The sequence below is a fragment of the Erinaceus europaeus genome, chromosome 9 (assembly GCF_950295315.1).
Source record: "Erinaceus europaeus chromosome 9, mEriEur2.1, whole genome shotgun sequence".
Classification (NCBI taxonomy): domain Eukaryota; kingdom Metazoa; phylum Chordata; class Mammalia; order Eulipotyphla; family Erinaceidae; genus Erinaceus; species Erinaceus europaeus.
The window spans coordinates 77,440,505-77,466,644 of NC_080170.1; the positions used below are offsets into that span (position 1 = coordinate 77,440,505).

The following is a 26,140-nucleotide window of genomic DNA, read 5'->3' on the forward strand; positions in this document are numbered from 1 at the left end:
TCAAAGGATAAATTAACACTGATTAAATCAATGTCTGTGTGAAAATGTCAATAGTCAGGTGTGCTATGGAACAATCATCCCTCAGTCATACTATTGTAATATTACTGATAATATTATTGTTGTTCTTTATGAGCCAACTTCCACCATTCACTGCATGGTTTCAGCAGGACATGTTCCAATGTGACTGAAGGGGGAATTCTAGCACCTTGGTGCACCTCCATGCATGGCCAAGGTAGGTTTTTTTAATCTTCTTTTCTTAAAATTTTATTATCTTTATTTATCGGATAGAGATAGAAGTTGAGAGAGTAAGGGGGAGATAGAGATGGGAAGAGAAGGAAAGACATCTGCAGCCTTGCTTTACCATTCACAAAACTTTCCCTCTACAGTTGAGGAACAGGGGCTCAAACCCAGGTCCTTGTACACTATAACATGTGTGCTCAACAAGGTGTGCCACCACCAGGTCCCATCTCTCAATTCTTCATCTGTAAATTAGGCCATGATAATAGACCTATCTCACAGGACGCTTGACAGAAACCAAATGAGTTAATTTACACACTATACATTAGAACAGTGCCTGGTGCATAATAAATATTATAGAAATGGAGCTTTAAAAACTCACTATTCTATGTCTAACTATAAGACTGAAATAAAATATATTTTTATTTTACTTTTCTTTTTTATTATCTTTATTTATTTATTGGATAGAGACAGCCAGAAATTGAGAGGGAAGGAGGTGATAGAGAGGGAGAGAGACAGAGAGACACCTGCAGCATTGCTTCACTACCCGCAAAGCTTTCATCTTGCAGGTGGGGACAGAGGGCTCAAACCCGGGTCCTTGAACATTGTGATATGTGCACGCAACCAGTTGTGCCACCACCCAGCCCCCTGAAATACAAATAACTTAGCTAAAATCATTAGGTATGTGTGTGTGTTTTTTCTCCACCAGGGTTATCACTGGGGCTCAGTGCCTGCATTATGATTCCACCATTTCCAGCAATCATACTTTCCTTTTGTTATTTATTTTTTAATTTCACAGAACAAAGAGAAACTCAGAAGGTAGGGAGAGACAGAAAGGGAGAGTAGGGGAGTCGGGCTGTAGCGCAGCGGGTTAAGCGCAGGTGGCGCAAAGCACAAGGACAGGCATAAGGATCCCGGATTGAACCCCGGCTCCCCACCTGCAGGGGAGTCGCTTCACAGGCGGTGAAGCAGGTCTGCAGGTGTCTATCTTTCTCTCCTCCTCTCTGTCTTCCCCTCCTCTCTCCATTTCTCTCTGTCCTATCCAACAACGACGACAACAACAATAATAACTACAACAATAAAACAACAAGGGCAACAAAAGGGAATAAATAAATAAAATAAATATTAAAAAAAAAGAAAAAAAAAGAAAGGGAGAGTAAAAGACAGACACCAGCAGACCTACTTTACTACTCATGAAGAATCCCCCCTGCAGGTGTAAATGGGAGCTAAAATACTGTATGTGGTAACATGTGTGCTCAACTGGGTGCGCCACTGCCTAGGCACTGGTACTTTTTTAAAAAATATATTTTTCTTGCTTGTTTGGCTTCTTATTTACTTGCCTGTTTTTTGTTGGGGCTCTGTGCCTGCATAATGACTCTACCATTCCTGATGGCCTTTTCCTCTTCTTCTTTTCATTTTTATTTATTTATTATTTTCCCCCTCTATTTAATTCGTGTGTGTGTGTGTGTGTGTGTGTGTGTGTGTGTGTGTGTGTGTATGTGAGCCCCCCCCTCCCACCACTATGTCGAACTGGGGGCTTGACCCCAGTTCCTAGCACATGATAATATATGTACTCAACTGGGTATGTCACCACCCAACTCCCCAGTAAGCACATTTAAAGAAGGTTTCCAAAGGGGGTGAAGCCAAGATAGGTGCTTGGAGACAACACCTGGTGTGAGCTCTGCAAGGAAGCTGCTTTCAACCTGGGAATCTCTGGTGAGGGTAGGATTCTTAGGCCAGTGGGGGAGGAGGAGAGCAGGGGGTGGTCAGGGTGGCACCAAAGAATAGTCCTATAATCCACTCTTGGGCTGACAAACAGAGGCCAAAAAGGACAAAGGAAATAGGGGGGGAGGAGTTCTCTTGGCTATTTCATTCTTCACTCTCCCTGCCCCCACACCAGCCCCTCCTCGCAGGCCTCCTATAGAACTAATTTCTTTATAAAAATTCCTGGCTCAGTCAAGGTGTCATCCAAAGGAGAAGGGATAGCTCCCCAAGGAAAGCCTTTTCATTACTTTTTTTTCTTTATGAAGGGGGCTGGAGCTCTATCAGAGTGACAGAATACCAGCCAATCAGGACTTCAGCCTTGCTTGGGTTAGATTACCTGTCTTTCTTCATCTAACTCTTGAGTTTGACAGTGCTTCTTATAATTGTTTTTGTTTGGTTTAGGAAGAAGACGAGACTGTGTGCAGCCAATCTGGAGTGGTCTAAGCTGCAGACTGACTGTTAGGGTCTTTTATTTATTATTATTATTATTATTATTCATCTGTACTAGTCTGTTTTCCTTCCTCTCCAGGTTGACCAAAATTAACTGTTGTTGCTTTTTCCATTTATAGACAACTGGGTATGCTATCCATTGTGGGAGGAACTTGCTTTTCTCTCTCTCTCTCTTTCTCTCTCTTCTTTTTCTTTCCTCTTAGCTGATCCAAAAGAAATCTCTTTCCCTTCATTGTTTTTGTTTCTTTTTCTTTCTGTATTCACTGGCACTCATTTGTGAATTACCTTGTGGAAAAAGTCTGACTCGGAGTGGACTCCTTCTCTCTCTCTCTCTCTCTGTCTCTCAATCTGTGTGTGTGTGTGTGTCTCTCTCTGTGTTTGTGTGTGTTTTCTCCTTTCCTGTGTATCTCTTTCCTTCTTTCCTTTTTCTTCCCATTATCTCTACAATTTATAGTTGACAGATAATTTGCATAATCGTCTATTCTTACTTTGTTTTTATTTTCTCTTTTTGTTTTGTTTGTTTTGTTTTGGGCATGAAGGTATTGCTTGGCTAACTGGTTTTGGCTGAAATGCATCAATCTTTGCTTCAGTTGCTACTGTTATACTTTCTGAGGTGTGTGACTTCATTTGTGAAAATACTTTAGTGTGGCTTGTACTCATACAACACTGAAAAACAAGAGGATAGAAAAATACAAACCACACCAATAAAAAAAAAAAGGATAAATGGGGCTGGGTGGTGGCACAACTGCTTGAGTGCACATGTTATAATGCTCAAGGACCCAGGTTTGAGCCTTTGGCCCCTACCTGCAGGAGGAAAGCTTTGTAAGTGATGGAACAGGGCTGCAGGTGTCTTTCTGTCTGTATCCCTCCCTGTCTCCCCCTTCCTCTCGACTTCTGACTGTCTCTGTCCAATAAATAAATAAATAAATAAATAAAGATAATTAAAAAATTTTTAAAAAGATTAAATCTAGAGCAAATAAAACTGCTACCACAATGAATCAGGAGAGAAGCCCAGAAAAACTCCAAATAAGTCAGAAGCAACTATAAATAAGGAAAGTATCTAAATGGTAACTCATCTATTAATCACAGAAATGAGAACAGCTACTGAAAGGGCTATCAGAAATACAGAAACAACAGATGAGACCCTCAAGTAAAATACTACCTACCTCAAGGTAATTAGAGAACTGAAAGCCGAAATAGCTGAGCTAAGAGGCCAGCTAGCAGAACAAGCTAGTACAATAATTGAGCAAGGTAAAAAAGAAAAAAAAAATAGCCGAACTGAAGAAGGAAGGTGAGGGAAGGGGAAGCAGAAAACAAAATTAGCCAGACAAAGGATGAGTTAGAGAAAACTAAGAAGGAATTAAAGAGTTAAAAAAAAGAGAGAGAGATTGAGAGGGGCTGGGTGGTGGCACACCTGACTGAGCACACCTGTTACAATGCACAAGGACCCAGGTTCAAGCCCCCAGTCTCCACCTGCAGAGGAAAGCTTCACAAGTGGTGAAGCAGTGCTGCAGGTGTCTCTCTATCTCCCCCTTCCCTCTCAATTTCTGATGGTCTCTATCAAATAAATAAAGATAATTAAAACATTTAAAAATCATTTTAAAAAAGACTGAGAGACATTGAAAACAACAACAGAGACATATGGGATGATCTCAAAAGAAATAACATTTGCATAATTGGCCTACCAGAGGAAGAAAGAGCAGAAGGGGAAGTAAACATTTTAGAGGAAATAATAGAAGAAAACTTCTCAGCCCTAAACAACAGAAAGGACATTTAGATTCAAGATGCCTAGAGAGTCCCAAACAGAGTCAACCCAGACCTGAAGACACCAAGACACATCATTATTACAATGAAAAGATGTAATGATAAAGAAACGATTCTAAAGGCTGCGAGAGAAAAACAGATAAGTCATATACAGGGGAAAAATCCCTAAGACTATCAGCAGACTTCCCCACTCAACCACTAAAAGCCAAAAGAGAATAGTAAGACATGTATCGAGCCCTGAATGAAAAAGGGTTTCAACCAAGGATATTATATCCAGCTAGACTTTCATTAAGACTAGATGGAGGGATAAAAACCTCTCAGACAGGCAAAAGTTAAAGAAGGCAACCATCACCAAGCCTGCCCTGAAAGAGGTTCTGAAAGACCTCCTATAAACAAGAACATCACCAAAATGTTTGCTATATATCAGAGCAAATAAAAAAATTCTTGAATAGTGGAACTGCAATACCTTAAATCCATAATATCATTAAATGTCACTGGCTACCCATGCCCATTTTCAACAGAGAAGCAACTACAGAAGCCAGACCTTCCACCTTCTGCACCCCACAATGATCCTGGCTCCATATTCCCAGAGGGATAAAGAATAGGGAAGCTATCAAGGGAGGGAGTTGGATATGGAGTTTTGGGAGTGGGCACTGTGGGGAAATGTACCCTTTTTATCCTATCGTCTTGTCAGTATTATAAATAAAAATTTAAAAAATATTTTCAAAAGTGGATGATCATTAATTGGAAAGTTGGGTTTTCAGTCTCTAATCAGTTTCCCTAAAAGGCTCTGTGACCCCATCCCACTTCGGATTGGCCCACTCCCTTCCTACCTTCTCAGCATCCTGCTCAAAGAGCCGCAGCTGAAAGCACTGGTCCAGCTTGAGCTTGCGCACGTGCCACATCTGGTGTAGGTGCTGCCGGGTGGAGTGAAGCTTGTCTAGCAGGCTAGTGATCTTGGGCACCAGGCTCTGGAAGTCAGCACTGCCTGGGATGCAGTTACGTCCGGAGAAGCCATCACTGCAACGGATACACTGTAGCAGCCGCTGTCCCTCCCGGTCCAGTTCCTCCACAGGGGCCTTCAGTACCTTCTTCTTGAGCTGTGTGTGCTCATCAATGAGTCGCCGAGAGCCCTCCACATCCACAGGGAACTCCTTCCGGGCAAGCATCTCCTGCAGGTCCTCCAGGCGTGAGAGCAGGTGCACAGCACTGTTGAAGAACTCCTCCAGAGATAGCCGCAACTCAATCCACTCCTCATGGTTGTAGTCCAGGGAGCCATCAAACTCCTCTGTCAGCTGGGAGGGATCCACCAGTTTTGTAAGGCCCTCCACAGATACCATGCTTGTCTGGGAAGAACAGAAACAAAGAGGGAGACTCAGCGGTAGCATGGAGGGGGGAGGGAAGTGGCAGGTTGAAGAAGACCAAAATAGCAGTAGGCAAAGAATAAAGGTAGTTGGTAGGAAAAGTCAGCTAAATCCTCATCATGAGGATACAAGTCTGACTGGGGCAGAAGAAATGGAAAGTACACAGCTCACTGGTCAGGAAGCATGGGTAGCAGTTCCAACAAACTGGGTGATTGATTCTAAAAGCCTCTTCATTTGCTTACCATTTACTACTCAAAGAAGAGACTCCTTATATGTATGTCTCTACACTCTCATTTCCACCACCCCACTCCCTGCCACAAGTTCATCATAATGGAACTTCAGGTGGCAGAAGCAGAAAAAGCTGGAAGGAAAAGAGACTCAATGAATGTCAGGGCATCTAGGTCACCATTGCTTTGACACCCAGGATCAAGACCCAGTCAGTCATATTAAGTAGTGTGGATTAATATTTGGGCTGCAGTGATCAATCTTCCTACCTCCACTCCACCCTGAGTCTCTCCTGGTCAGTAATGGCTTTCTGTTACTTTGAACAGAACTAGAGAATAGTGGTAGAGAGTGCAAGCCCTCAGTTTTCTCTGTGAGTTAAGAAAAAAAAAACTCTTGGAGAACAGATAAGAGAAAGTTTATATCTGAGAAGCACAGCAACAAATAAGAATAACACGAGCAACCATGCAAATTTATCAAGAAAAAAACTGTTTCCTTTAGGATGTTTAAGTCTCTCTACTAGAGAAGAGGATATCAGAGACATGTTAATTAAGAGTTCACCACACATTCACTAATCATATGACCTAGGGCAAGCTTCTTAAGTTCTCAGAGTCCTAGTCTCTCTGTAAAGGTGATCAGAATCCATTTCATATGTGGAAAGCACCTGCTGTGCTGGTGTGGTGAGCATGATCAGTGCTGCACATGGTGATCTGAAGGCTGCATCATTACTGAGACCCTTTCAAGCAGTTTGTCTGTGTCTTGCTGGTTCTCTAAGCATCTATCTCTTTACCTATTCCCCACTTTCAAACACAGGAAGGAGTTGCTGGCTTCTGGAACTTGTCCAATTTGAAAACTCAAGAACTTCTTAGAAAATTGTTACAAAAGCACTAGTGTCCACATCTCAGCCCTGGAATTTGATTTAGTTGACTTAAATATGGGTAGTTTTATGAGCTCTCAGGAGATTTTAACTATATCCAGCAGTGTAAAACTCTAATACAGATGCCTGTAACTACAAGTGTGGCCCTCAGGCCAGCAGCATTAGTCCAACCTGGGAACTTGTTCCATGACACAGAACCTTAGATCTGTGGCAGAGCATGATGAAGGCAGGCTGATTATTAATCTATCTCACCTAGGTAGGCATCTGCTTTGCTATGTGTGCTACCTGGGTTGGAGACTCCAGAACACCACATGGGCATAGAGGGTAGTAGAAGGATCGTCAGTACTGTGGTGTCTCTTTTTCTCTCTGTCTCACTCTATTCATATATTAAAAAGCCAGCCCACTCATAGGAACATACCTAGAAGAGATTTCCTAGCTTCCTTCCACCCTAAAGTCCCTATTTTCATCTGTTCTATTCTTATCTTTAGGTTCCTGATTACTAAAAAATTTTATCCTGCTTTATATCTGACTGCCTTTCAGCCACCAAGTTGCAGATGCTGCTATGATTCCATCCTGACCTCTTTGGGCAGATGACCTCACTGATAAGTCCTGCAACCTCACTTCTCTAGAGACCTACTCCACTAGGGAAAGAGAAACAGGCTGATGGTATGAATCTACCTACCAATGCCAATGCCCAGTGGAAAAGCAATTACAGAAGCCAGAACTTCTGCCTTCTGCACCCCAAGAAGAACTTTGGCCAATACTCCCAGAGGGTAAAGGATGGGGAAAGTGAGAAGAAGATGGGTAGCATAATGGTTATGCAAAGAGACTCTCATAGCTGAGCCTCCAGAGTCCCAGGTTCAATTCTCTGAACCACCATCAGCTAAAGTTGAGCAGTATTCTGGTTTAAAAAAAAAAAATGGGGAAGAAGACCAGGGGTGCTGAATCTCAGTTCCAAAAGGAACCGAAGCACTTGTCACCAAGAAACTTGTTTTTGTACCATCACAGAAAGGGAAGTGAATCTTGAAAAAACCAGAGAATACCAGACTCAGTTTTCCTTATCTGAGAGAAGAGGAAAATAAGGAAGGACACCTGGAAGTAGTAATAGGTATAGGTGTGACTTAGAAAGGAATTAAAGAAGGGAATATATATATATATACACATATATATATGCCCATTTTCTCTACATTCTCATCTTTACACACACACACACACACACACACACACACACACACACACACACACACACACACTTACATTTACAAAGCCTTATTTGTGACCATGGGAGAACTAGTGTAGTTTTAAATGGAGAGGATAAGGACACTGGACTCTGGTGGTGTAAACATGATAGAATTATACTCTGTTATCACATAACTTCATAAATAAATATTAAGTCACTAATAATAAAATAGTCTAGACCAGTGACATTCTCTGCAGTGATAAAAAACAAAGCAATACAAATGTAGAAGCAGAGGTCTTACCCCTGACATACTGATTCCAAATCAGCAAGATCATGAAGGCATTGTGTGTATTAGACTTTGTACAATTCTGTTCTCGAAGTTTTGTCTTTCAAATCTGGCTGACAGTTCTTACTTCTAAGATCTTATTTATTTATTTATTTATTTATTTATTTATTTATTTATTTATTTAATAGAGAAGACACTGAGAGGCGCATGGGAGATAAGAGAATGAGAGGTACTTTATAGCACTGCTTCACCACTCATGAAGCTCCCCAATCCCACTCCAACCTCACACAGGTGGGAACCAGGTCTTTGTTTTATTTATTTATTTATAAAAAGGAAACACTGACAAAACTACAGGATAAAAGGGGTACAACTCCACACAATTCTTACCACCAGATCTCCTGTCCCATCCCCTCCCCTGATAGCTTTCCTATTCTTTAACCCTCTGGGAGTATGGACTCAAGGTCATTGTGTGATGCAGAAGGTTGAAGTGTAGCTTCTGTAATTGCTTGCCTGCTAAAGAAAGTTAACAAATAAAGCAAAAAATTGTTGATCAATCATGAACTTAAAGGCTGGAATAGAGCAGATGAAGAGTTTGGGGGTCCTCCATTTTGTAGATAGCTAGTAGGCATATTTTATTCCAAAGGGCCTGTGGCTATAGTAGTTTTTTTTTTTTCCCCTGAGCTTGAAATCTGATATAGAGGTGGATAGAAGTTATTGTCTGGGGAGATGATGTCATGGCTGAAAAAGGACCAAAAAGCTAGATCAGGGAAGAGAGTAGCTCCCTAATATGGGAAAGGGGTATAAATATTGTTGACTGTAAACCCCATTGATTTGATAAGATCTGGGACCCATATTCAGCTTAGGAGCCTATGTGACCTCTGCATCCCTGTAGATCTGAGCTCACATTCAGTGGTCATGAGTAGAAATATTCCAAGCTGCCCCAATTTTAGGACCCATCTTCCTCAGGTGTAGCATAGAGTATGTTCTCCATCCTCCTTTCAGAGAATGAAACATTCTCTACCATTGTTGATCCATGTTGAGGGCAAGGTCTTCTGGGGGCCCTCAACGGGGTCAATTTTGTTGTTCCTGATAGAGATGACTGGTAACAATGTAAGAGGTATTTATTTGAGGTCTAGGCCCATCATGTCTGTTTGAGAACCTCAGGACTCCCCAGTTAGGTACCCAGCTGCTGTCTTAAGATTAAGAAGAAAATAGATAATTATTGCTATAATCACAGAATTTGGCAATTGGATTAACTATGAAAAATCCCTTTGTTAGGATTTGCTGTATCATACACACCATCACCATAATTTGTGTCCTTTGACATTATTTGCATATAGCTGTACCACTGATTGCTTCTGTTTTCCCTGGTCTAGGCTTTTCAGAGAGTCAACATACCAAAGACTCAGCTTATATATTTAAAAAGACTCAGTGTGTGCTTTGAAAAGTTTAAAACATATAATCAATTTTCCCCTCTCATAGTAATTAAGCAGTGACTACACTTTAATAGGAGTGTACATAAAACACCACTCTCACCACCAAAAGACTGTGTTCCTTCCCATCCACTGATCCCCTGCCCTGCTCCAGGAAGCCAAACATCCACCCTCACCCTCACCCTCACCCTCACCCCAGGGTTTTTACTTTGGTGCCCTACTCCAAATTAAGTCAAATCCTGCTTTTAGTTTCCCTTTCTGTTCTTCTTTCTCAACTTCTGTTTATAAGTGGGATCATCCTGTACTCATCTTAATCTTTCTGACTTAGCTCAATTAACATAATTCCTTTTAGTTCCATCTGAGATGGGTCAGAGAAGGGTGGGTTCATTGTATTTTTTAAAATTTTTTAAATATTTATTTTACCTTTTGTTTCCCTTGTTGTTTAACATTGTTGTGGATATTATTGTTGTTGTTACTAATGTCTTTGTTGTTGGATGGGACAGAGAGAAATGGAGAGAGGAGGGGAAGACAGAGGGAGAAAGACAGACACCTGAAGACCTGCTTCACCACTTGTGAAGCAACCCCACTGCAGGTGGAGAGCCAGGGGCTTGGGGTTCATTGTACTTAATAGCTGCATAGTATTCCATTGTGTATATATACCACAGATTTCTCGACCACTCATCTGTTGTTTGGGACCTGGTTTTAGCTATTACAAATTGTGCTGCTATGAACATAGGTGTATACATATCTTTTTGGTTGGATGTTATGGAGTCTTTGGGGTATATCCCCAGGAGAGGGTTATATGGAAGGTCCATGCCTAGCCTTGTGAGAATTCTTCAGACTGTTCTCCACAGAGGTTGGACCAATTTACATTCCCACCAGCATATAGAAGGGTTCCTCTGTCCCCACAGCCTCTCCAGCATTTGTTGCTGCTATCCTTATTGATATATATCATTCTAACAGGGGTGAGGTGGTATCTCAGTGTTGTCTTTATTTGCACTTCTCTGACAATCAGCAACCTGGAGCAATTTTTCATGTGTTTGTTAGCCTTTTGGATCTCTTCTGGAGTGAATATTCTGTTCATATACTCTACCAATTTTTGGATGTTGTCATTTGCTTTTTTTGTGGCTAAGCTTGTTGAGCTCTTTCTATATTTTGGTTATTAGTCTCTTGTCTGATCTACGGCATGTGAAGATCTTCTCCCATTCTGTAGGGGTCTCCTTGTTTGTATGATAGTTTCTGTAGCTATACAGAAGCTTTTCAATATGATGTAGTCCCATTGATTTGTTTCTGCTTTAGTCTTCCTTGAAATTGGGTTTATATCATCAAAGATGTCCTTGAGGTTTAGTGTTCCACCAATGTTTTCCTCTAAGTATTTGATAGTTTCTGGTCTAGCATCCAGGTCCTTGTTCCATTTGGAGTTGACTTTTGTTTCTGGTGAGATAAAGTGGTTCAGTTTCATTCTTCTGCATGTTTCAACTCAGTTTTCTCGGCACCATTTATTGAAGAGAGCTTCCTTTCTCCATTTAATACTTTGGGCTCCCTTATCAAAGATAACATGTACATAGGTGTGGGGGTTTAGTTCTAGGCTTTCAATTGGTGTGTGTGCCTATTTTTGTTCCAGTACCAGGCTGTTTTGATGATGGTAGCCTTATAATATAAATTGAGATCTGGGAGTGTGATGCATCCAGTTGTTTCTTTCTTTTTATTTTTTTAATTTTTTAAATCTTTATTTATTTTTTGGATAGAGACAGCCAGAAATTGAGAGGAAGGGGGAGATAGGGAGACAGAGAGACACCTGTAGCCCTGCTTCACCACTTATGAAGCTATCACCCTGCAGGAGGGGATCAGAGGCTTGAACCTGAGTCCTTGAGCACTATAACATGTAAGCTAAATCAGGTGTGCCACCACCTGCCCCCCCAATTGTGTTTCGTTTCCTCAAGATTGTTTTAGCAATTCTAGGTGTTTTCTAGTTCCTGATAAATGACTGTAGTTTTTGTTCTATTCTCTTAAAAAAGCTTGATGGAACTTTGATGGGTATTGCAATAAATTTGTATATGGCTCTGGGGAGAATATTCATTTTGAAGAAATTAATTCTACCAAGCCATGAGCATGGGATATCTTTCCATTTCTTGGTATCATTTTCTATTTCCTTGAAAAGTTAATTCCTAGTTTTCAGTATACAAGTCTTTCACTAATTTGGTCAGGTTTATTCCTAGGTATTTTATTGATTTTGCTGCAACAGTGAATGGGAGTGATTTCTGGATGTCTTCTTTGAATTAGTGTTTGCATAAAGAAACACCACTTGTTTTTGTACATTGATTTTGTGGCCTGACACCTTGCTATATTGCCTAATAACTTCCAGTAGTTTTCTGCTGGATTCTCTAGGTTTTTCTATGTATACTATCATATCATCTGCAAATAGTGAGAGCTTGACTTCTTCCCTTCCAATCTGTATTCCTTTGATTTTTTTCTCTTGCCTGATTGCTATGGCAAGAACTTCCAATACTATGCTGAAGAGTAATAGTGATAATGGACAGCCCTGTCTAGTCCCTGATCTGAGGGGGAATGCTTTCAGCTTCGGTCCATGGAATATGATGTTGGTTGTAGGTTTGCTATATAAGGACTCCACTCTCTTGAGGAATTTCCCATCTATTGCCATTTTTTGTAGTGTTTTGAGCATGAATGGGTATTGGATTTTGTCAAAGGCTTTCTCTGCATTTATTGAGAAAATCATGTGGTTTTTTTTTCTTTTGCTTTTATTGGTGTGGTGAATGACATTTATTGCCTTACGTATGCTGAACCAGCCTTGCATTCCTGGGATAAATCCCACTTGGTCGTGATGAACAATCATTTTAATATACTGCAGTGTCGGGTTGGCCAGGATCTTGTTTACTATTTTGGCATCTATGTTCATCAGAGATATTGGTCTGTCATTTTCCTTTTTTGTTGTGTTTCTATCTCCTTTTGGTATCAGGGTGATGTTGGCTTCATAGAAGGTGGAAGGGAGTGTTCCTATTTCTTCAATCTTGTGGAAGAGCTTTAGAAGTATAGCCTAACATGTGGTCTATCCTTGAATATGTTGTGTGGATTTGAAAAGAATGTGTATTTCAGTTTATTAGGGTAAAGAACTCTGAAAATGTCCAGCAGGTCTAGTCTGTCCATCTCTTCATTTAATTCTGTTTCTTTGTTGATTCTCTGCTTCATTGACCGCTCTAAGTGTGAGAGTGGCATGTTGATGTCTCCCACTATTATTGTATTACTATTGATATATTTTTGTAGTTCTTTCAATAGTTGTTTGATGTATTTAGATGGTCCCTCATTGGGTGCATAGATGTTAAAAATTGTTAAATTTTCTTGGTTGATTGATGCAATAATCATTATTTAATGGCCTTGTCTATCTTTTATTACTTTAATTAATTCAAAATCTATTGTGTCAGATATGAAAATGGCTGTTCCTCCCTTTTTTGTGGTCCATTAGCCTTTATGATATTTTGTCATACTTTAACTTTAAGTCTGTTTTTCTTGTTGGGTCAGGTGGGATTCTTGTATACAATTTATGCTTGTGTTCTGTTTTCTGATCCATCCTCCCACTCTGTGCCTTTTAATGGTTGAGTTTAAGCCACTGACATTAATTGATATTATAGATTGAATGTATTTTAGTGCTATTATTCAACAATTTTTTATTTACTCTGATATATGGCAAGTATTATGTTGATGTTCTTGTTTATAAGAGGTCTTTTAGAACCTCTTTCAGGGCAGGCTTGGTGATGGTTGCCTCCTTTAACTGTTGCCTGTCTGAGAAGGTTTTGATCCCTCCATGTAGTCTGAATGAAAGTCTAGCTGGATATATTATCCTTGGTTGATACCCTTTTTCATTCAGGGCTCGCCAGATATCTTGCCATTCTCTTCTGTCTTTTAGAGTTTGAGTGGAGAAGTATGTTGATAGTCTTATGGGTTTTCGCCTGTAAGTGACATTTTGTTTTTCTCTTGCAGCCTTTAGGATCCTTTATTTATCCTTACTTCTTTTCCCTGTAACTATGATGTGTCTTTACGTCTGGTTTGATTATGTTTGGGACTCTCTGGGCCTCTTAAATCTTAATGTCCTTTCTGTTGTTTAGGTCTGTAAAGTTTTCTTCTATTATTTCCTCTAAAATGTTTACTTCCCCTTCCTCTCTTTCTTCCTCTGGTATGCCAATTATACTAATGTTATTTAATTTGAGATCATCCCATATGTCTCTGTTGTTGTTTTCAGTGTATCTCAATCTTTTTTTTAGCTCTTTTACCTCTCTCTTAGTTTTCTCTAGTTCATTCTCTGTCTAGCTATTTCTGTTTCCTGCTTCTGTTAATTTGCCTTCCCATCCCTAAGCTTCTTTCTTCAGTTCAGTTATAGTGTTAGCTTGTTCTGCTAATTGGCCTTTTAGCACAGCTATTTCATATTTCAGTTCTCTAATTACCTCGAGGTGGCTTGTTTTCTTTGAAGGTCTCATCTGTTGATTCCCTAATTCTGATTTCCCTTTCACCCATAATTCTCTTCATTTCTGTGATTATTAGGTTTATTATTGCTTGCATACTTTTCTTATCTTTGCTTACTTCTGACTGATTTGGAGTTTCTTCTGGGCTCCTGTCCTGATTCATTGTGGTAGCAGTTTTATTTGCTCTTGATTTAACCTTTTTTTTTTTTGATGTGGTTTTTATTTTTCTGATCTGTCATTCTTATGTTGTTGTGTTTTGGGTACAAGCCATGCTATACTAAAGACCTTTATGATAAATGCAGTCACCAACCTTAGAAATACAACAATAGTAACTGTAGCAAGGATTGATGCAGTTCAACCAATACCAGTTAGCCAAACAACACCTCCAGTCCAAGAAAAAATAGCAACCAAACCCAAAAGAAAAATAAAGAGAAAGGAAAATAGGGAAAGCAAGAATAGACAATTATGCAAATCTACTGTACACTATAAATTCTAGGGATAGAAAGAGGAGAAAGGAAAGTAGAGAAGACACACACACAGTCCACTCCTAGTCAGCTTTCTTCCCCAAACTAATTCACAAGCAAGTATCAGTGAATTTAGAAAGCAAAAGAAGGAGGAAGGAAGAAAAGAATAATAATAAAAAAAAAAGAGCAGTGAAAGAGTTGGGTTTTTTTTAATTAGCCAGGAGGAGGGAAAAAGGAGAGTGGAGAGAAGAGGGAAAGAGAAGCAAGTTCCTCTCACAATGGATAGGACACCCAGTCACCTAGCAATGGAAAAAACAACAACAATTAATTTTGGTCGACCTGAAGAGGGAGGAAGGAAAAGGGACACACATATATAATAACAGTAATAATAAAGTAAAATAGAGTAAAAAACCCTAACAGTCAGTATGCAGCTTGGATCACTCCTGAGCAAAGAAAGCCACTTGTAAGAACAAAAACAAACAACAACAACAACAAAAAACCCTCCATGTAGTCTTTCACAGGCAGGGATGAGGCTCTGAATGCTCAGGTATTTTGTCACTGAAATAGAGCTCCAGCAACTTTAAAAGAGAGAGAGAGAGAGAGAGAGAGAGAGAGAGAGAGAGAGAAGTTAAACAAAAAGGAAAAGGCTTGGAATGACACCCCTAGTGAGCAAGGAATCTTGGTAAAGAAAATAGTTCAGCAGGAATCCTGCTAGAAGGGGATGTCCAGCCCCTGGGGACTGGTTCTTGGATTGTGGGGAGGGGTGAGCTCAGAAATAATCAAAACGTTTCCCTTTCTTTGTTCCCCTGGCCTCAGTTTGTCAGCCCAAGAGTGAGTAAGAGTGAGTTAGGGGACACTATTATGGTGCCACCCTGGCCATCCTGTGTTTACCCTCCTATAGACAGCCCAGTTTCCTATCCAGAGAATCCCAGGTCACAAGCTGTTACTTTTTGGAGCTCACTGCAGCTGCTGCTCTCAAGTCACCATCTTGGCTCCGCCTCCGGGAACCAGGTCTTTGTACATGGTAACACAAACACTCAAACAGGTGTGCCACTCACTGCCTGACCCTCAAAGTTTGTCACTGCTGAGAAGTCTCTCATGACTGTGCTCTGCAACTATTCGAGAAATATCAGTTACTGAACAAGTCTGTCAGGTGTCACCTCAGTCTCAGGTGGTTCATTTATTCTTTTAAAAATACCACTTTATAAATATCCTTCTGAGAGGTTCCAGGAACATGGCGGACTGAGAAGCTGCTAGCAGCATGAGCTCTGATCACATCTTCTGGAAACGGTAGGATTTTCTGCCTTTAGCAGGCCAGTCAATAAGGGGTCCTAGTGGTGACACCAGAGGTGACTATAATTTAATTTGGGTTAAGAATTAGAGTAAAGGTGGCACGGACTAGCGGGCGGCTGCTCCAGACTTCCGAGGCGGCGCCGGGCAAGGCGGGTGCGCAGGGCATTATCCTCCACCCGGGAAGGCGGCTCCTCCGCCGGTTGCAGAGCGCTGCTGGGAGGCCGGCAGAGGACCCGGAGGGAGCACTATACCTCGGGAGCTTTCTCTTGGGAGTCTCCGGGGACCACCGCGACCCTGAGAGCGGATCCAAAGACTTCTTAAGTATAGCTCTCATTGGATCAAAGGACTTGGAGCTAGTTTTCATTTTCGAGAAATCCTTTAAAAAAGTCTGGAGGGGGGGGGGTTCCCGGAAGATGGAGGACTGAGAAGCTGCTAGCCGCTGAGCTCTGACCACATCTCCTGGAAACAGTAGGATTTTCTGCCTTTAGCAGGCCAGCCAATAAGGGGCCATAGCGGTGACACCAAGGAGGTGACTATAACTTAATTTGGGTTAAGAATTAGAGTAGGGGAAAAAATTCTTTTTTCTTCCTTTTAATTTTCAAGCATACCTCCTTCCCCCCCCCATAAGCAGTCCCTGGGGACCAGCTCCTAGCAGGATACCCCACACCACCAAACAGGGTGCTTTTTTGAATTCACTGATACACATTTGGGAATTTCCTTGTACTGCTCTTTAATTACAACTCTTTTTCTTATCTTCTCCCATTTCTCTCTCTTGTCTCTCTCTCTCTCTCTCTTTTTTTTTAATCTTGTCATACACTTCTTCCTTCTTCTTTGCTTTTCTGAATTTGTGAATTATTTTGGGGAAGAAATCTGACTCAGAGTGAACTCTCTATGTGTGTATCTCTGCTCTAGTTCCCTTTCCCCTCTTGTTACCCCTAGAATATACAGTGGATAGTAGATTTGCATAACTGTGTATTCTTGCAATCCTCTCTTTCTTTTCTCTTTCTTCACTGGGATTTGGTTACTATTTTTTCACGGACTGGAGAAATTGTTTGGCTAAGTGGTAACGATTAAACTACTTCAATACTTACTTCAGTTGCTACTGTAATTCCTGAGGTTGGTGACTGCAATTGTCATAAAGGTATTTAGTACAGTGTTACTTGTACTCAAGATACAACAACTGAGGAACAACAGAGCATAAAAAAAACACATAAATAAAAAAAATGGGTAGATCAAAAACAAATAAAACTGCTCCTCCAATGAATGAAGAAAAGAGCCCAGAAGAAACTACAAATCAGCCAGAAATAACCATAGATAAGAAAAGTATGCAAGCAATAATAAACTTATTAATCACAGAAATGAAAACAACATTGGAGGAAAGGAATGGCAGTATTAGGGAAACAACAGTTGAGACCCCCAAGGAAAATACTGATTATCTTGAGGCAATTAGAGAACTGAAAGCTGAAATAGCTGTAATGAAGAAAGAAGCTGAGGCAAGGGAAAGCAGACTAACAGAAGCAGAAAACAGAATTAGTCAGACAGAGGATGAGTTAGAGAAAACTAAGAAAGAGCTGAAAGAGCTTAAAAAGAGATTGAGAGACACTGAAAACAACAACAGAGACATATGGGATAATCTCAAAAGAAGTAACATTCGTATAATTGGCCTGCCAGAGGAAGAAAGAGAGGAAGGGGAAGCAAACATTCTAGAGGAAATAATACAAGAAAACTTCCCAGACCTGAATAACAGAAAGGATATCAAGGTTCAAGAGGCCCAGAGAGTACCAAACAAAATCAACCCAGACCTGAAGACACCAAGACACATCATAGTCACAATGAGAAGTAAGGATAAAGAAAAGTATGAAGTAAGGATAAAGAAAGGATCCTAAAGGCTGCAAGAGAGAAACAAAAAGTCACATACAAGGGAAAACCCATGAGATTATCTGCAGACTTATCCACTCAAACTCTAAAAGCCAGAAGGGAATGGCAAGATATCTATCGAGCCCTGAATGAAAAAGGGTTTCAACCAAGGATAATATATCCTGCTAGACTTTCATTCAAACTAGATGGAGGGATCAAAACCTTCTTAGATAAACAACAGTTAAAGGAGGCAACCATCACCAAGCCGGCCCTGAAAGAGGTACTAAAAGACTTCTTATAAACAAGAACATCACTATAATACTTGCAATATATCAGAGCAAACAAATTTTTTTTAGAACAATGGCACTACAATACATTAAATCCATAATATCAATAAATGTCAATGGCTTAAACTCACCCATCAAAAGGCACAGGGTGGGGAGATGGATCAGAAAACATAACCCAACCATATGCTGCTTGCAAGAATCCCATCTGTCACAACAAGATAAACACATACTTAAAGTGAAAGGATGGAAAACTATCATACAGGCTAACGGACCACAAAAAGGGCAGGGACAGCCATTCTCATCTCAAACACGATAGATTTTAAATTAAATAAAGTAATAAAAGATAGGCAAGGACATTACATAATGATTAGAGGATCAATCAGCCAAGAAGACTTAACAATTATTAACATCTATGCACCCAACGAGGGACCATCTAAATACATTAAGCATCTACTGAAAGAATTTCAAAAATACATCAATAGTAATACAATAATAGTGGGAGACTTCAATACCCCACTCTCACACTTAGACAGATCAACAAAGCAGAGAACCAATAAAGATACAAGAGAACTGAATGAAGAGATTGACAGACTAGACCTCTTGGACATTTTCAGACTCCTCCACCCCAAAAAACTGGAATACACCTTCTTTTCAAATCCACATAACACATACTCAAGGACAGACCACATGTTAGGCCACAAAGACAGCATCAATAAATTCAAGAGCACTGAAATAATCCCAAGTATCTTCTCAGACCACAGTGGAGTAAAACTAACATTTAACAACAAACGGAAAATTATTAAAAGACACAGAATTTGGAAACTAAACAACATGCTCCTTAAGAACCACTGGGTCAGAGACTCACTCAAACAGGAAATTCAAATGTTCCTGGAAACTAATGAAAATGAAGACACAACCTATCAAAATATTTGGGACACAGCTAAAGCAGTACTGAGAGGGAAAATTATAGCTATACAATCACATATTAAACACCAAGAAGAAGCTCAAATGAACGACCTTACTGCACACCTCAAGGACTTAGAGGAAGAGGAACAAAGGAACCCTAAAGCAACCAGAAGGACAGAAATCACTAAAGTTCGAGCAGAAATAAACAACATCGAAAATAAAAGAACCATACAAAAGATCAATGAAGCCAAATGTTGGTTCTTTGAAAGATTAAACAAAATTGACAAACCCCTAGCCAGACTCACCAAACAAAAAAGAGAGAAGACTCAAATTAATAGAATTGTAAACGATGCAGGAGATATCACAACTGACACCACAGAAATCCAGAGAATCCTGTGAAACTTCTATAAAGAACTATATGCCACCAAGCTAGAGAATCTGGAAGAAATGGAACAATTCCTAGACACCTATGCACTTCCAAAACTGAACCAAGAGGAACTACAAAATCTAAATGCACCAATCACAGACAAAGAAATTGAAACTGTTATTAAGAATCTCCCCAACAACAAAAGTCCTGGACCAGATGGCTTCACAAACGAATTCTACAAAACTTTCAGGAAACAGTTAATACTCATACTTCTTAAGCTATTCCATAAGATTGAAGAAACAGGAATTCTCCCTTCCACCTTTTATGAAGCCAACATCACCCTGATACCAAAAGCTGATAGGGACAGAACAAAAAAGGAAAACTACAGACCAATATCTCTGATGAACATAGATGCCAAAATAGTAAACAAGATCTTGCCCAACCGGATACAGCAACACATCAAAAAGATTGTTCATCATGACCAAGTGGGATTCATCCCAGGAATGCAAGGCTGGTTCAACATCCGTAAGTCAATCAATGTCATTCACCACATCAATAAAAGCAGAGCCAAAATCCACAAGATTATCTCAATAGAGAAAGCCTTTGACAAAATCCAACACCCGTTCATGCTCAAAACTCTACAAAAAATGGGAATAAATGGGAAATTCCTCAAGATAGTGGAGTCAATATATAGCAAACCTACAGCCAACATCATACTCAATGGACAGAAGCTGAAAGCATTCCCCCTCAGATTGGGGACTAGACAGGGCTGTCCACTGTCACCGTTACTCTTCAACATAGCATTGGAAGTTCTTGCCATAGCAATCAGGCAAGAGAAAGAAATCAAAGGAATACAGATTGGAAGGGAAGAAGTCAAGCTCTCACTATTTGCAGATGATATGATAGTATACATAGAAAGACCTAAAGAATCCAGTAGAAAATTACTGGAAGTTATTAGGCAATAAAGCAAGGTATCAGGCTACAAAATCAATGTACAAAAATCAGTGGCATTTCTTTATGCAAACACTAAATCTGAAGAAGAAGACATCCAGAAATTACTCCCATTTACTGTTTCAGCAAAATCAATCAAATACCTAGGAATAAAGCTGACCAAAGAAGTGAAAGACTTGTATGCTGAAAACTATGAGTCGTTACTCAAGGAAATAGAAACTGAGACCAAGAAATGGAAAGATATCCCATGCTCATGGATTGGAAGAATATATATCATCAAAATGAATATTCTCCCCAGAACCATATACAAATTTAATGCAATACCCATCAAAGTTCCACCAAGCTTCTTTAAGAGAATAGAACAAAAACTACAATCATTTATCTAGAACCTGAAAACACCTAGAATTGCCAAAACCATCTTGAGGAAAAGAAACAGAAATGGAGGCATCACACTCCCAGACCTTAAACTATATTATAAAGCCAACATCATCAAAACAGCCTGGAACTGAAACAAAAATAGGCACACAGACCAGTGGAACAGAATTGAAAGGCCAGAAGTAAATCCCAACACCTATGGGCATCTAATCTTTGATAAGGGGGCCCAAAGGATTAAATGGAAAAAGGAGGCTCTCTTCAATAAATGGTGCTGGGAAAACTGGGTTGAAACATGCAGAAGAATGAAATTGAACCACTTTATCTCACCAGAAACAAAAATCAACCTCAAATGGATCAAAGACCTAGATGTCAGACCAGAAACAATCAAATACTTAGAGGAAAACATTGGTAAAACACTTTCCCACCTACACCTCAAGGACATCTTTGATGAATCAAACCTACTTGTAAGGAAGACTAAAGCAGAAACAAACCAATGGGACTACATCAAATTGAAAAGCTTCTGCACATCCAAAGAAACTATTAAACAAACAGAGAGACCCCTCACAGAATGGGAGAAGATCTTCACATGCCAGACATCAGACAAGAAACTAATCACCAAAATATATAAAGAGCTCAGCAAACGTAGCACCAAAAAAGCAAATGACCCCATCCAAAAATAGGAAGAGGATATGAACAAAACATTCACCTCAGAGGAGATCCAAAAGGCTAACAAACATATCAAAAACTGCTCTAGGTCACTGATTGTCAGAGAAATGCAAATTAAGACAACACTAAGATACCACCTCACTCCTGTAAGAATGGCATACATCAAAAAGGACAGCAGCAACAAATGCTGGAGAGGATGCGGGGACAGAGGAACCCTTTTACACTGCTGGTGGGAATGTAAATTGATACAGCCTCTGTGGAGAGCAGTCTGGAAAACTCTCACAAGGCTAGACATGGACCTTCCATATGATCCAGTAATTCCTCTCCTGGGGTTATACCCCAAGGACTCCATAACACCCAACCAAAAAGAGGTGTGTACTCCTATGTTCATAGCAGCACAATTCATAATAGCTAAAACCTGGAAGCAACCCAGGTGCCCAACAACAGATGAGTGGCTGAGAAAGCTGTGGTATATATACACAATGGAATACTATGCAGCTATCAAGAACAATGAACCCACCTTCTCTGACCCATCTTGGACAGAGCTAGAAGGAATTATGTTAAGTGAACTAAGTCAGAAAGATAAAGATGAGTATGGGATGATCCCACTCATCAACAGAAGTTGAGTAAGAAGATCTGAAAGGGAAACTAAAAGCAGGACCTGATCAAATTGTAAGTAGGGCACCAAAGTAAAAACCCTGTGGTGAGGGGTAGACATGCAGCTTCCTGGGCCAGTGGGGGGTAGGAGTGGGCGGGAGGGATGGGTCACAGTCCTTTGGTGGTGGGAATGGTGTTTATGTACACTCCTAGCAAAATGTAGACATATAAATCAGTAGTTAATTAATATGAGAGGGGGAAAATCAATTGTATGTCTCAAAGTTTCTCAAAACACAAACTGAATCTTTTTAATATATAGGCTGTATATTTGATATGCGGACTCTCTCAAAAGCCTAGACCAAGTAGATTAGAACCATCCAATAGCACAGCTATATACAAGATACTGGATACTGTACAGCAAACCCTAACAAAAGGACTTTTCAAAGTTAACCCAATTAACAAATAATATGATGATAACGTTAACTATTGATTGTCTTTTTTAACCCTAAGACAGCAGGAACCTCACATCTCCACTATAGAGCCCCTACTTCCCCCAGTCCTGGAACCCTTGGATAGGGCCCAATTTCCCGTATGCATCTCCCAATCCAAACCAAATAATATTGCATCCGCCGATCACAACCTAACCAACGCAACGATTGCCACCTCAACATGCTTCACCTCAGACTGTGTCCAGAGACTTCACGTGTGGAATGACAACCCTTCAGCTTCATTACTCGGGTGAGACCTTTCCTTTTATAGTACACTCTAATTTCATCTCAGGTAGTTCACTTTCTAACAAAGTCCCATAACCTAGATATACACCAGTTTCTGTGAGAGAGAGCTTATGTTCACACGTATCCATAAACTACTGCAAAATATATACCTGAAAGCAGAAGTACACTAGAGTTTGCAGTGAGTACCTCCCTAACAATTTCTCTCTACTATTCCAAGCCTGGGATCCATGATTGCTCAACAAATTGTTTGGCTTCGTATGTTAACTCTCTTTTCAATCACCAGGTTCCAGATGCCACCAGGATGCTGGCCAGGCTTCCCTGGATTGAAGACCCCACCAATGTGTCCTGGAGCTCAGCTTCCCCAGAGACACACCTTACTAGGGAAAGAGAGAGGCAGACTGGGAGTATGGACCGACCAGTCAACGCCCATGTTCAGCGGGGAAACAATTACAGAAGCCAGACCTTCTACCTTCTGCAACCCTCAACAACCCTGGGTCCATGCTCCCAGAGGGCTAGAGAATGGGAAAGCTATCATGGGAGGGGGTGGTTTATGGAGATTGGGTGGTGGGAATTGTGTGGAGTTGTACCCCTCCTTTATGTTTTTGTTCATTAATCCTTTCTTAAATTAAAAATTAAAAAAAAATATCCTTCTGAATGGGATGGCCTCAGCTATAACTCTTATACCCCTTATTGAAGAAACAGAGACAAGTTTGTTCAACTTATGAAAGGTTTTGGCATAAAGGGAGATGGATGTCCTGGATAGCTATGCTGAAACAAAATTTCCAGACTCTGAAAGACTGCCTTCATCCCTTTCAGCTTGTAAATGCATAGGCTTAATGTCACTGCCTTTGTGTAAATAAACCAAAAATGCAAAAGTATTTCCCTACAGGGTTTCTAGCATTGGGTGGGGATGCTGGGAGAGTAGGAAAGTTCACAGTATAGCAAGTCAGTTATTTTATGTGCTTACAAGGGTGAGACCAGAAGTTCATGTCAGGTTGTTGTGATCAAATCACAGCCTATTTGGGCCATCACCACATGCACAGGTGTACCCAATCCTTGGGAACAACAGTCTGCAACAAAAATTGGCTGCAAGAGTAAGAGCAGCTCTGCTTTTCCACAATTCATACAGACAAGGTGTTTGTTCCCTTGCAGAATTCTGAGAAAGAAAAATAGATCAGCTTGAATCAGAACAAAGATCTTTAAATCACTGATTTAATCTGATGTGCTGTCATTAAAAGATCTCAGGGGACACATGTGCCCTCTGGGGGAAATCTAGTTAAAAAATAACTTATTTTCCATGAGTATGAAAGTTATTCTGGAGAGAAAGTAGACAGAATATAAATAAATAAAAAATTACCCATAATCCCACCACCTCTAATAATCTACTGCTAAAACCTCATGTGTCTCTCAGACTTCTCCATATATACACTAATGAAACAAATTTTAGATTACACTGCTTATATTGTTTTTATTGTCTTCCCTTTCAAATATATATGGTAAGAATTTTTTAAATGGTATCTTCTCTCTAAATTTCATTCTAGTGATTTCATAGTATTCTGACACAGTCTATTAAACTCACAAAAACTAATGGGCATTTAATCTACATACACATATGTGTATGCATATATATGTTTATATGTATACATATATGTATTTTTACAAAAAGGCACTGCAAGGAATATCCCTGTAGACATTTTTATTGTTTATAATTATAACTAGCTTTTCACCTACTTTGTTTTGTTCAATTTTTCAATTAAAAACAATTTCCTAGAGAATTACTAAATCAAAGGCTGGAAGAGAGCTCACTCAGTGAAGCATATACCTTGTCCTCAGGTTTTGGTTCAAGATCCACTGCCAACTGAGAGTATCACAGAGAGTACATGGGCACTCAATAGAGGGTGTATGGTGCTGTTTTCTCTCCCTATGTTTCTCTCTTAAATAAAAAAGAAAAAACTTTGGGAGGCCATTCAGTGACACTGAGTATGTGTGGAGTCCTGGATTCTGCCTTTGCAGAATGCAATAAAAAATTACACACAGAGAGAGAGAGAGAGTTATTAGATCAACTGATATAAAATCTTGCTAAATAATTAGTCACAAGTTATAAAATTTCAGTCCAGAGTCAATGGTTTCAAGTTTATACTACTAATAAATAGGACTTCCTATTAATATTGCACTTCTGTGTTTCTTATTCCTCCCTAGATTCTAACTGGTAAGGTCACAATAGCCAAATAATTTGTGATGCCATCCCTTGTCATGTTGGGTATCATCAAAGGGTAGATGGAGAAACAGAAGTAAGAAATGTAAAAGTGGCAGAAATGGAAGAGGAAGGAGAGAAGGGGAGACGAGGAGAGAGAGGGAGAGGGAGAGGGAGAGGGAGAGGGAGAGGGAGAGGGAGAGGGAGAGGGAGAGGGAGAGGGAGAGGGAGAGGGAGAGGGAGAGGGAGAGGGAGAGAGAGACACTTGGCTCACCTCAAAAATAAATTTGGAGCTGCCAAAGTTGGTCTTCTGTTTCTGCCAAAAGTTGTCAGGCTTGATGATGAGGGCCACATGAATCTCTGCTGGAAAGGCTTCCTGCAGTGTCTTAAGGAGGGGCTTGATGAGGTCCCACTTGGAGCCCCGCATGTCGATGATGACGGTGAAGCCACGTTTGCACACGTCCTCACTGTGGAGAAATCAGAGGTCAGACAGATTTTTTACACACTCCTGGTAGCTGAGACTTTGGAGGACATAATCAAAAAGAATCTGAACACCTGAATTCCTTGTACACTGGAACAACCAGCTCCACACCAGGTTTCCATTACCTTCCAGTCTAACTCAGAATGTACTTCTTCAGAAAAAAAAAAAATTTCTAGATTAATTCCATCTGACCTAGGGCATTCTGCCTTCTCTCAGTACTTAGGAAATAACTTTGTCTTCCCTAAAGTTAATTGCACTTGTTGCGATATCTACTGTTTGGGCACTTACAATTTTTGTTTGTTTGTTTGCTTATTTTCTTAATTCATTTCCTCCTGGGATCGATCCTATTTTTCCTGATTTGCCAAAAATCTTTTGGGAAAAAAAAAAAACCAGGAGCCCTCATTGCACTTAAATTTAGCATGGAAAGTCCTTTGGTGTGAGTGCTGTCCTTCCCTCATATACATCAAAGCCAGGCACCTGTATGCTTTACCACTGAACCAAGACTGGGGGTGAGCTTTTTTTTTTTTTTTCAAAATAAGGTTCTAGACATAATCTATTACTTTATTTAAGATAATACACAAAGTAGGAATAATATTTTAACCACTGTATTTGTTTTTAAGGTGTATTATTTACAGTTCAAGATATCAATTTTAAAAAAAAAATCAGGTTGTTGAATCATACTAATTACTCATAATACATCAGGAACTACATCTCCTAAGACTTAAAAGAAGAGAAGAATAGTCAAAGTAGTTTAAAAGTCTCTACTTAGAAAAATTGTGTTTGAGTAGCTGGGAGGGGTATTCTCATCTTCTTGACTAATATATCCTTTTTTAGGGATTATTTAACCTATTCACTTTGTAACTCAAAATATACTTTGGTTGGGGTGGGCAGGCAGTAGTGCAGTGGGTTAAGCACA

At 40.0% G+C, this 26,140-nt stretch overlaps 1 protein-coding gene across 26 annotated transcripts in view; it reads right to left on the bottom strand.

Annotated features, from left to right (window-relative positions):
- Positions 1-26,140, bottom strand: part of KALRN (kalirin RhoGEF kinase) — an 866,834-nt gene that overhangs the window by 565,171 nt on the left and 275,523 nt on the right. For all 26 annotated transcript variants that reach the window (XM_060198227.1, XM_060198226.1, XM_060198224.1 and 23 more), the window contains exons 4-5: positions 25,018-25,210; positions 5,049-5,561 (exon numbers count right to left, since the gene is read on the bottom strand). In XM_060198227.1, the coding sequence (XP_060054210.1) occupies positions 5,049-5,561; positions 25,018-25,210 (706 nt within the window). The remainder of the gene's footprint in view (positions 1-5,048; positions 5,562-25,017; positions 25,211-26,140) is intronic.